We start from the raw sequence: 12,490 nt of genomic DNA on the forward strand, positions 1-12,490 counted from the left end.
GAAACCTAAATATAAATGTTGATAGCGTTTACAATTCATCTTTTTTCAATTTTTATCACTGTCGTTACTTATTATTCACATTTCTTATTTATTATGTTAGTCAGATTATGATTCTAATTATATATTTTTTTAATAAGTCAACCACAATATTAGTGATTAATATATGGTCTTACATATAAGAAACTATTGCTGATAAATTTATAGGTTGGATTGGTCCTAATCCATAGGTCTTCTTGGATATTTGGTTTGGTAAACATTTTTTAATAAATTTTTTTGTTGTCTCGTGATTTTTTTATCCCAACCCATATGAATGAATTAGGATCATATCCAAGATGAGTTAATTTTATAGATTTATCATTGACATTTAAGTGTTGATAAGTTGAAAACGAAGAATGCAATCGTAAATTAAAATTTTCCCACTAATATAAGAATGTTAACAACTAACATTTATAGATAAAATATTTAAAATTTCTCCACTAAATCCATGTATACTAGCATGATCTCCATGTTTGTGTAATTATTCATATATTTTAAAAAATCTCTAATTTATTTAACCCCGTGATAAATTCATAAACTTTATTTACAATAAAGACTTCATTTTTTCTTCTTACGGAATATTTTTATAAATTTACCCATCAAACAGGTGTTATGTGTAGTAGGCTTGTGTTCAAGTATAATATGTGCTTATGTTACTTTTTATACATTCCAATTCTATTATTATGATACATTTGAAAAAAAAAAAAAGAAGAAGATTTCTTCAATTAAACACTTTGCCCTCCCTTAAATTCACAAGAGACAACTCTTTATTTAAATAATTAACATTTCCATGCCAAATTCATATTCACCAACAATACATAGGAAAAGACTTAACTTTACTTTACAGCAATAATGGAAATTCAAATTTAAAATATTTTTTATGATTAATAGTCCACAAGACCTCGTGCAAATTTTCGTAAATTTATCAATGCACAAATGCTATAATCTAGTGTATTTAATTATACTCCTTGTTATTTATACATTTGCAAAAATCTCTGTTCTTAACCATGCTAAATTATACTTAAATATGAAGTTTTGTGAGATAATTATATAAAAGGGTATAGTGAATAGATAAAAGTGTCAGTGGAAAATATGTTTGTTTTTAATTAAAGAATGTTTTTTTAAGTAAAAATGTATTAATAATAATCACACAGTTAAAAAGAAACAAATACCTGTTCGAAAGTTTAAAGAACAATTTAAAAATTTATATCGTTTTTGAAAAATATAAAAAGAAGACAAACCTTAAATATCAGTAGACAAATATTATATTATACTGATTTGTAAGAAAAAGAGAAGGGAGGTGCGTTTTTTTTTCTTTTAATCTCATTATCTATTAAATGACAGTAAAAAATATGGTAATTTTGTGCGAGAAATTGAGGAATTAAAATGTAAAATTTAAACAGAAAGAAGCACAAAAATCTAATTGTGGCGTGGTATAATTTGACCAATTATACCCAAATCGAATGCAACCCTAATTGGCACAGTATTATTTGATCCAAAATACAAGCTCTTCAAAACCCAACCAACATCGACACTACCCACCATCATCACCAAAGCTCTGCAACCATTCTGCAATGTAAGTCTCTAAGCTTCTGTCTTTCTTTCATTTCTCATCTTCTAGATCTATTATCTTTCTTTCATTAATGGTAGTCCTTCTTACGTTTATCTGAATCTAGGGTCTCGAAGTTTCGCTGCAATTGATTTTGTTTTTATTTGGCACGCTTGATTGCCCCAGATCCCGTGGGGATTGAAAGTGATTTGGGATTTTCTTTCAATTTGATTCGAACGTTTATTTATTTCTTTCGATGCCGGGTTTTTCGACACACTCTGCGAATTGAAAGATGGGGGGTTTGCTGATTTCAAGCGTTTTAGGTGTGATCCCTTCTGAGTTTGGGATGATATAAGGCTAGAGTTTTGTAAGGGATGCTTATTAGGTCTATGCCACAAACCGATGTGGTTTATTGCTAGTGATATTCGGTGTTTGTTTTCTTATGCTTTTATTCACGTTGTGTTATGTTGTGCGTGGGATGAATTCCTTCGAAAATAATGCTTTGATGACTTTTGTGATGGGCTTTGTGTTGTGTTTAGTGTAACCATAATCTCTTAGGACCCAGACAAATATGTGCTGATAGAACCCTTTTTTTTGTGAAAAAGAAAAGATAAGTTTTCTTTTCTCAGTTTGCTATTCCTGGTTCCCTTCACTTGTTTGCGTAAGCATTGAGTTTTTTTGACTTTATATGAATGGTTTTTCCAGTGCCGATTTAAGTTATTATTTTTTTCTTTTTTACGCATTCTCTACTATTTTTTGCATTTCATTTATGTTTGAATTGTTTTATGAATCTTAGGGCCGACGAGGAACCTGTTGATCAGAAGAGATATCTTGAAGAGTCTTGCAAGCCAAAATGTGTAAAACCTTTACTGGAATACCAGGTGTGCTTTTCTTGAAGTGTAGAATTATACGTTGGATTATTTAAAGTCTTACTTTAAATTATCAATATGATATTCTTTTATTTTTAAAATTTTAAAATCAGCTATAGATTGAATTTTCAGTTATTGGTTAATTATGATGTTGCTCTTCGACTAGTAAAAGTTATGACATGGCCGACTAAAATATATAGCTTGAGAATTCTACAGTGATGATGAGTGTATATAAGTGGAAAACATTGAGAGGGTACTAGATAGAGTGTACAAATGAAGAGAACAAAGAAATGCAATGTAGTGAAGAAATACTGGAGTTTTCTGGTTTTTTTGACTTAAGGTATATGATCTCATTATCTGGTGTTTTATTGCTTATGAATGGGGCTAGATAGATATGAAGCTGAATTATTATGTTGAGTTACACAATGATAATCCAGCTATGTTTCCTTTATTCTGATATATTTTTCTATTTTATCATATTCGATGGTGAATGCAAACTTCTGCTGTGTTCTTTTTTTTTGGGTGGGGGTTGTTGGGATTCTTCTCCCAAGTAAAGGAAGTTTGTACAGAACTGCTGTTAGATGTATCAGTAGCGTGTGAGTAAGGGTTTGCTTGGGTAAACAAATTAATTAAGAGTTTATTGGATAAGTGCTTATCTTTTAAGTTCTTATGTGTATCAAATTTGGGTAACTGTTTTCATCTAAGCTGCAAGCTGTTTAGATAACATTATTGTTCTTATTGAAATCAGCTGAAAACAGATTATGGATATGTTTGACTCTTCCAAACATTATTGTTAAGTAGCTGTAATTGCGCTGCGGGCGGGATTCCTTGGATTGGTGATAGTGACTCTTTCTACCATTGCAACTGCCAAGGGTTTTATTGCATGCATTCTACATCCTCTTCATCCCCACCGAGTCTCTGCCCAAATGAACTTTTGAGATAACATTATGCCAATTTTAATGCATTTTATTTTTATTTGCATGAAACTTAATTATGTTATGCATATGAAATGTATGTGACCATGAGATAGCGGATTGGCTTTCCACGATATTTTGCAATCTGCAAATAGACAACACTACTCCCAAATCAACACTTTCTCATTGCGTATGTTTATAAGTCTAAATAATCTCTTCTAACTGAACCCTGGGTATTTTTCACATAATTTTTGGCAGTGTTTGCATAAGTACAAAAGGAATTTAATCCTAAGGAAGCCTAGAAGTTACAGTTTTTAAGGACTTGGGGCAGGTTGGTTATATCTTAGGGTCAATTTTTTAATGAGAAAAAAATTCCATGGGGGATTTCCTTGTGCATCCGCTCCCCTCTTTTTACTAAAGAACTAATGCTCATATCATTTATGGGGCACCTTAGATTTTGACTTATTAGACGAACAAATACCCTAAGCGAGTGTTAAATTGACAAATTTTTGTTCGGTCGTATTTTTAGCTGAGAAAAGTTATCGTTTAATTTGCTACAGGCGTGCATTAAAAGGATACATGGCGATGAATCCGGGCAGAAACACTGCACTGGACAATATTTTGATTATTGGTTTTGTGTTGACAAATGTGTAAGTATTATTTAGTCAGTAAATATGCAGAGTAATTTAGTTTTCTTGTGTATTCTGTGACAAGATCATAATCCTGTAATGCAGGTCGCGCCCAAGCTATTCACCAAACTGAAGTGATAAGGAAGGATTTGATATGGCTTATTGTCATTGCATTCTGTTCTACTTTCATTCCCTAATAACTTCGACTGAACTTTCGATGTTATAATAACCAAACTATATGCTCGGTATGGTTATTATTCTGTTTTTTGTGAAGTTTTGAGTCTATGCAACCTTAGATTATGATTAATAAGAACATTATTCCGAAATTTGGAAGGATGTATTTTGGAATGGCTCGGTGCTTCATTTTTTCAATCATGCCGCAGAATATTATTACCTTAAAGATCGCTCTTCTATTGATGGTCTCATCTGAAAAGTTAACAAATTTTTCAAAATATTTTAGTTATTGTGGGATACATAATGTTGCAAGGCAAATTGTTTGACAATACTGCTGGAACTAACATGACGCTTATGACGCTTTTCAATAATATACATAATATTTCCAGTTTATATTATTGAAATTTATTAAATTCATTAATTATTAATTTTTTAATGGTTAGATTTTAAGTAGTTTTTACAATTGTTGATTTCTCAATGATCGCTGAAGGAAAACTATATTAAGAAAAAGTAATACAACAATTAAATCAAGTCTTTTTTATCGAGTGATACATTTTAAACCAAGATCAAATACCTTTTCTCAATTAATTCTGGTTGTTTCAATGTAACAAGCATTAAGCTCACGAATGAATAATTAACATATATGAACGAAGAAAAACTAAAAAATATATATGAATTAGTTTACGGTCTTCGATTTCTTTTTTTATTTTAGTTTTGTTGTGTATTGATGGATTGATACTTTTGAATTGGAAGGATTGTGATTGTGTTATGTCAATCCTTTTTTAGGGTGGTGAGGGTAATATTTTCTCCGGTTTGGTCTTGTCATAGGTTTATTTTATATAATAATTTGAGAAGGTTCTTTTGAAGGGCTATTTTTGTCCATCAAATATATTTGAGGTGTAGATTGAAAATCCCAACGTTTGCCTGTAATGGGTCACACTACCATTGGGCTGGTTTCATACTGTCCAAAAAAATTGAGTGTTACTTCCTCCACCACCACACACTGCTCCTTACACCTAATTTCTCTTTTGTCCTTATAAAATATTTAATTTGTGGTGGTTAAACGTATTTACCTTTATCAACATCCACCCATTGTATCAATGCACTCCCACACCCAAGCACTTTCACTGAAATCATATTTTTCTTGCTTCTCTCCTCTAACTATGCTATTGTGGTGGTCGAAGATGGTCCAATGGTGGTGCCAAACAGAAGGTTCTTAGATGTGAATACAAAATTCAGTACCCTTAAACGAATATCCCTTAAACGAATATGGGGTGTCCGTAGAACACTTAAACAGATATCGAAATCCGTTGAAGGAAATCGACATCAGTTGAAGGGTAAACGAATGTCAATATCCTTGGACGGATTTCGAGATTCGTTTAAGTGTTTTACGGATACCCCTTATCTGTTGCCGTCTTTCGCGTTTCTCTTCTTCTTCATTTAACACATAACAGAGGCACATAACAACATCTAACACACGTGCAACACCCAGCACATAGACAACATATGTTCACAAAGAACCTTGATGAAGATGGGAAATTGGAAAAAGAGGATGAAGAGAATAAAAGAGGAAGAGAGAAAGTAAGAGTGTGGGGGTGGGGATATGGTATAAAAGAGTAAAAAATTAGGGTTTTAAGAAAAAGTTAAAAAAGGTAAAGAGTGCGGGGGTATGGTGTGAGGGTTAAGTGAATGAGAGAGTAAAAAATTAAGGTTTTGAAGAGAAAGTTAAAAAAGATAAAAGGTGTAGGGGAGAGAGTGTGATGTGTGACCGAATGAATAAGAGATTAAAAATAAAAATGGTTAGCTCAGATTAAAAATAAAAATAAAAATGGTACTTCTGAAATTAAAAAAAAAAAATTGGAGATGTATAGGAACAGTGTGATAGTGAAGGGAATAACTCTCAACAAAATTTTGGGCTGCATTTGATTAGCTCAGTTTAAGTGTAACTGTAAATTGGATATCCCAACCTAGCCAGCTGTATGCTACATGCCAAGAAAGCGATCCACGAGCTTACTTTTTTTTTCTTTTAACTAACTTTTGAAGATTATTATAAAACGTTTAATTTATTTATTAATCAGTAAGCATGTAAAATTTATATTAAATTAATATTTTATTGTAATTTTCATTAACACATCAGCTCACCCATACTTGTGTCCTCTTCTTTTATGATAATAAAAAGTAAAAAATAATAAACTAATTATTAGAATAGTTATTAAAATAAAAATATAGTACTAAAATTAATATTTAAATTATAGAAACCCATGTCCATATAAAAATATTTGAGTTTAAAAGAGAAAACTAACAAAGTGAATAAAAAAACCAGTTACAAAACATAAAAAAGTGAAATAATAATTGTGCATACTAATAAACAATTACCAGAATAATCACTTTGAAAGAAAAATAAATAAATAAATATGTAAGGAAACAGTTAAAAAATTTAAAAATAGTAAATTAGTAAACAATTATGTATACCTACCCCGTGTATGAAGGCAAGGTTAATTTTGATCTTTACTAATTGATCTTATGTAAAATCACTTTCAATCTAGTACTATCGTTTACATAGCTGACACTATGATGGACTTCATTTACATGTATAAAATTGACATGAAAATGACTTGTATGATCAAATTTCATGTTATAGATAAACCAAACATAGAGACGAAATTTGTTTACCCTTTTGTTTTAGCTTTTACTTGGGTTACGAGTACTTTCAACAGGGTAACCAAACCAATGCTGATAACAGGTTAAATAGCGGAAAAAATGATAAAAATTAAGGCAAAAGAGTACGGACAACAAAGAAGATTCTAAATGTTATTAATAACATAAAAATCCTGAGAACATAAACGCGTAAACTGCATAACACTCCAAAACTCAATTACAGCAACAAACTCTAGATTGGATGCTGCAATTACTTGTGCAAAGCACAAAGGCAATTCTTTTCACCTACATCCGACGATATACAGTAAGGCTGATCCTTCCCATCTTGAAACCAGGTAGCACGCTTCTCCAGAAGCTCGTTCAGAAAATCATTCAGCTTCTCAATAGTGATGTTTGGCATCACCACCACATGTGCAATATTCCCCTTGCATGCTAACTGCCACCTGCGTACAAATTCCTCATCATGTGGCCTCTCAAACACAACTGTGCTGCTCAGCTCATTAAGCATTGCACCAATCCCAGCTTCAACAAGGCGATCTTTGAAATAGTGTGCATTTCGCAAGCATTTCTGAACTTCTTTCTGAAAACCTCTATATCCTTTCCGATTCAAGGTATACCAAAGGAATATGGGAGCATGACCGTTCCGACTACCCATGATCGTGGCATCCCTAGATGCAAGATACTCCACATCCCTAGAGAGAGCATTCACATAATTCAATCTTGTTATCTGCACACCACAAGGCATGGGACAACCTACAAATTTGTGGCCAGAAACACTGACACTGCCAATAGGCTTCTTAAAAGTAACTTTTGGAGCCTGAAAGCAAATACAACAATAATATGGTGAGGTTCACATAAGATGGGTTGACCAAGAAGCATGAAATTTTAATCTTGCCAATTTTTAACTATAACCAGTTTATAACAAAATGAACATTCCCTGACTGATATTGGAAAAGGAATGATGCCGTTTCATGGGCATGTAAAATAATAGTGACAGTCACATTTATACTATATATAAAGTGGGTTGATCAATAAGCACTAATACACTTTCTGCTATCATTAATATTATGACTTTATACCAAAGGTATAAATATAAGACAAAATGAGCCACTGGAAAATTAACAGGTTATGCAAGGAAGAACCAAAATGATGAAAATTAAACCAGAACACAAGTATAAGAACACATCATGATTTTCTATTGGAAAAAATAAGGACAACGGATGAAAATCCCATCATTTTCAAGTTAAAACAATTTATAGTAACATCTTCACATACTCTTTTCACGAAAGGCATCATGAGACCAAACAAAGCCCCGTCACAATGGATGTAGAATCTGTCCTGTGAAAATCCAGCTTCTTCAAGTTTCTTGATGACAAGATCAAGATCATCCACAGCTCCTTTCACAGTTGTACCTGCAATTGTTGTAAGGGTTAGAATGAACAAGGTAAGAGGAAGGGAGAATGGAATGGAAGAGAGAGAAGCAATGATAAAGAAACTTGCCTATGTTCACATTTATAATTGCTGGCTTGTCCTGATTTTGAAGAAGCTTGGCCTTGAAATCATCACAATCAATCTCCCCAGACCAAAGAGTATCAACCTTCACACATTCCATTCTGTACATTCGAGCAGCTTTAAAAACAGAATAATGTGACTCTCGTGAGGCGTACAAAATCCCATCTGGGAAAACCTCTCTCCTGCACAAGTCATATAACCATATTAGATGTTCTTTACAACCTTACAAAATTTTGAAGATGAACAAACTAGCTGAAACTAACCCAACAAGGATGCCATGGAGATTTCCTTCTGTACCACAGTTTGTTATATAGCCCCAATACTCGTTTTTCTCCAGTTCCCACAGTCGGGCAAACCAATCCAAAACACCAACTTCAAACTGTCGGGAGTGGACACCATAGTTGCTTTCAATAAATGGATCTCCCAAGTTGTTTATGGAAAAATGCTGAAGTTGTGAGAGTGCACCATAATCGAAATCCAAATTATAAGGGTACCCTGGAATAAGTTTTTCATAAATTTAATGAGTTATACTCAACTCCAGAGGGTAATTGAAGTAAGAGGGAACAAAAGTTACGCAAAATCCTGATAAAATTATTTGAATACGATGTGTTTCTGAACATAGTATACCAAGGCAATACCAAGACAATTCAGAGATAACATCGAGGAAGTTATAAATTCACCCTAAGAAGATAACAAAATATAAACAAGGGCAAAGTCTATTACTATTACATTGAGGAAGTTGTAAATTCATTCTAATGTAATAAAATATCAACACAGAGACTTCAAAATCAGGTAGTATTTAGCTCCAGAAGAAGATAGATTACTATGTAATGAAGCCACAAATTATCAAAAGTATCAAACACTGAAATAGACACAATCAAGAGTGCTTCCTAAAACTTGGAAATGAAAGATTATCTACCCAAGTAGATGAGGGAATAATCACCCAGCTAATTTGGCACAAGTCCATGAACCCCTTGAAAAACCAAGAATATTATATCAAAATATCTCTCCATTTGAAAATTCAGGATTGAATTTACGTTTGCACATTGGAATCTCCTACATTGCATCGCTTTATTCACAAGATTTTATTTATCAAAATCATCAAGGTCTTGGACTTTCAGAGTTAGAAATCATCAAGTAAATCCAGACTTCAGAATAAACATAGAACATAAGTGTAGAAAATTCTAATGCTAAGGAGATAATTTTCATGGTTATGACAATCACAGGTAAAATTGTAGTAAGAAAATAGTTTTTTATGGACCAGCATATTGTCAATTGTGTCATATTTTAATTAGAGAAAACAGAATCCTATACTGTATTCCATGTGTGTTTGTCTATATTGTTTTACATTAGATTGTGAAATTTGTGACCAGGGAAGAGAATATTGTGCTGTAGTCAGGATAGCGCTTTGGGGGGTAGAGTGGCCCTTGGCCACTATGGAAATACTGTAGAAGAGCGTTTCAGTAAGGTGGACATACTGGTTGTAGCAGCCAAGATAGTGGCGCTATAGCATGTCCTGATAAAACAAAAGAAATAAAAGAGAAGATGAAGGTCAAAATAGTGGATGTCAAGTGGCTATAAAATTTGTTAGGGTGTCCAAATATCATTAATCAAAAGAAACCCTTTGAAATAGGTATGCTAGGTGGTAGTATTTGAGGACCTTCTCTAGAATTTTTTATATTCAATAAAAAGATTGGTTTTAGATTAAAATGATCCACTTTTTCTTATCACTTTTTCTGCTCTCCTTTTTGGTGATATGTTTGATTTTTTGACTGACATAAAGTGGTGTTTAATCTGAGCACACGTCTATTTTAACTTTTGTCTTTTGCAAAGTGCTATTTTGCCCATGCACACAGCTACTTCATATCATTTTAAGTTTTTTTGTACGTAAGACCATTTCTTCTTTTTTTTCTCCCAGAACCTTCACTTCATTTTATATGAATGATTCTATTTCTGTGAAAAGTTGTTGACTGACAATCATATTTATGATTCTGTCTTTTGTGAAGTGGTTACATATTTAATTCCTCTAATGCATCGTTATGTGAAGAGTCTTGTTATATATGTATACAGTTTACATTATAAACTACATAAAAAATCCTTAGAATAGAGGGTGTCCCGCTACTGGGGATCTAGAACACTGTTTGTGACATCTAGATTACGCAGGAAGGTTGAATGAATTCCATGAAGTTATGACAAAAACATGCTGGGATTCCCGCTACAGATAAAAGAGAAACATGAACCAAACAAAGGATGACAGGGGAGTAGATGAGCTAAAGAAACAAGTACAGGTTCAGTGCTAATTGGTGATTGCTAGTGCTGGGTTAGGTTGACACCATCAAGAAGCTAACTGAATTTACCGCATTCGTATATCAATTGTCTAGTCATAAATCACAGTGTGAAACCTCTAACAAATTAAGCAAAATCCCAAGGGGAAAATCAAAAGCAGTATCAAGATCTGTATAATTGGATTGATTTTGTAAATAACGCAAGTAAATGTAGTAAAAAAGGCAATAAGATCACCAAAAGAGCAAATATTGTCAAACCTAAATGGTGTTTTGTCCTTTCAGTCAAAGCTCTTTTGTATCTGGCCAACACACCAGCCATATAAGCTTCCCGGTCCCCTGTAACTTCGTCATCTGCATCAGGCTCTGTGACTTCTAGACACATGGTATGGATATTTCTTCCCAGAACTATTAATCTTTTCTCTTTTTCCTTATTGATCTGCACCTCTTCATTGACACTGCCATTGTCTACAACTGGAGAAGGTACAGGATCCATGATTAAAGCTGTTGCGTCAAAATCCTCAGGCAAAGGTTCAACTGCTCCGTTCATTCTCAAATCCTCGTTTAAACTGTTAACACTCCCAACCATTTTTTTTTTATCAGCAACACAAGCACCTGATATAAATGGATTGCAAGACCGAAAAAGAAAAATGAGAACTAAAATCTAAATAAAGATAAAGCAAAAGATAAATTAGTCCAAAGACAGATGTGAGAAACCGGATTTTTACATATGAAATCAAGCCATCACTCTCAATTCCATGTATAAATTTAAGGAACACAACCACAGAACCGCACAATTATTTTACTCTATCAATCAACGACTTCGCGTGCAAACAAGACCGCACGAAAGGTGTTACACCTAGAATATAAACATTTATACACAGATCTATTTAATTTTTCTTTGAATACACACATTTAAAAGAATTAATTCTAGGCCATCATTGTGAATTCAGCCACTATTAACAAAACAAAGATTAACTTTCAAATGCTCAATTAACAGAAGATACAGGGTTAATAATTCTCATTCAGCTACATCTTTAAAGCCAAAACTAGAACAGCAAGTATTCCTCAGAAACTTTGGAAAAATAGCAAGGAGTTTTTGCTATGACCTATGGCTTCACAGAATCACAGCATGTCAATAATGTGTACAGCACATGCAAGCTGAGAGAACAACTATCTAAGCAATGAGAGATGATAAAATCCACAAGAATAGAATAGGCACAATTGTTAATACATTAGGAGATCATGCATGGTTAAATTAAAAGAGGAAAATGAAAGTAAGATAATAGATCTGAGAGAAAATGAAGAAGAAAATCTAACCGCAAAAGAGAAGCGGTGGAATCGACAAAGGAAAGTGAGAAACGCCGAAAGACTCGGCCTCTGGCACAAGAGAGATGAATAATGCGGACCGGCCAAAAGGAGAAACACAACTGAACTTCCCTCCTTTTATAGCTGCATCAGATTCCTTCACGCGCTTCAACTGACTACTCTACCCACAGGCATATGAGTCTGAGGTGATCAATATTTCGCCACTGTCCCTACAAAGATCTCAGAATCTATACAAATGAATTCCCTGCAGTTACTGTTTCAGCCCCACGAAATCTGAACCCTTCAATTTATATTTATGATAAAAATTTAATAAACATGTGAGATGAAAATTATAATGGTCCTTGTCACCCTAATCTTATGTAATTATATTTAAAAAAGTGTTTGACACAATATTTTAACTCTTATAATATAATGGTTTTAGTTGTGAACTGACTTTTTTAAGAGTTACTATTATTTTAATTTTTTCAAATGAAACTCAATTACAAAAATAATAAGTGAAAAAGACGGTAAACTAAAAAATATTTTTTAAATTACTTTT

At 33.0% G+C, this 12,490-nt stretch overlaps 2 protein-coding genes across 3 annotated transcripts; one reads left to right on the plus strand and one right to left on the minus strand.

Annotated features, from left to right (window-relative positions):
* Positions 1-1,452: 1,452 nt before the first annotated feature.
* LOC108341146 (cytochrome b-c1 complex subunit 6-1, mitochondrial) lies at positions 1,453-4,337 on the plus strand. The gene is made up of 4 exons (XM_017578801.2): positions 1,453-1,612; positions 2,382-2,466; positions 3,929-4,018; positions 4,103-4,337. Coding segments are annotated over exons 1-4 (210 nt in total). The 5' UTR covers positions 1,453-1,610; the 3' UTR covers positions 4,136-4,337.
* A 2,622-nt stretch (positions 4,338-6,959) lies between these two features.
* LOC108343183 (serine decarboxylase 1) lies at positions 6,960-12,158 on the minus strand. 2 transcript variants are annotated; one of them, XM_017581289.2, is made up of 6 exons: positions 11,944-12,158; positions 10,885-11,238; positions 8,605-8,836; positions 8,330-8,523; positions 8,105-8,241; positions 6,960-7,646 (listed from the first exon to the last, which is right to left on the minus strand). In XM_017581289.2, the coding sequence occupies exons 2-6, from the start codon at positions 11,210-11,212 to the stop codon at positions 7,080-7,082; spliced, it is 1,458 nt and encodes a 485-aa protein (XP_017436778.1). In that variant the 5' UTR covers positions 11,213-11,238; positions 11,944-12,158; the 3' UTR covers positions 6,960-7,079. The 2 variants fall into 2 exon arrangements, with proteins under 2 accessions (XP_017436778.1, XP_017436779.1); XM_017581290.2 differs by having other exon boundaries at positions 10,885-11,192; positions 11,944-12,101.
* Between the last annotated feature and the right edge of the window lie 332 nt (positions 12,159-12,490).

Source organism: Vigna angularis, chromosome 6 (genome assembly GCF_016808095.1).
Source record: "Vigna angularis cultivar LongXiaoDou No.4 chromosome 6, ASM1680809v1, whole genome shotgun sequence".
In the NCBI taxonomy this organism is placed as follows: Eukaryota; Viridiplantae; Streptophyta; class Magnoliopsida; order Fabales; family Fabaceae; genus Vigna; species Vigna angularis.

Bases quoted from the DNA above. Each gene is read 5' to 3' on its own strand.
- LOC108341146 (XM_017578801.2), top strand. The intron at 2,467-3,928 runs GTGTGCTTTTCT...AATTTGCTACAG, and splicing joins AACCTTTACTGGAATACCAG to GCGTGCATTAAAAGGATACA. The intron at 4,019-4,102 runs GTAAGTATTATT...CCTGTAATGCAG, and splicing joins GGTTTTGTGTTGACAAATGT to GTCGCGCCCAAGCTATTCAC.
- LOC108343183 (XM_017581289.2), bottom strand. From the start codon at position 11,212: ATGGTTGGGAGTGTTAACAGTTTAAACGAGGATTTGAGAATGAACGGA. The intron at 8,524-8,604 runs GTTAGTTTCAGC...TGACTTGTGCAG, and splicing joins CTCCATGGCATCCTTGTTGG to GAGAGAGGTTTTCCCAGATG. The intron at 8,242-8,329 runs GCAAGTTTCTTT...CAACAATTGCAG, and splicing joins AATTATAAATGTGAACATAG to GTACAACTGTGAAAGGAGCT.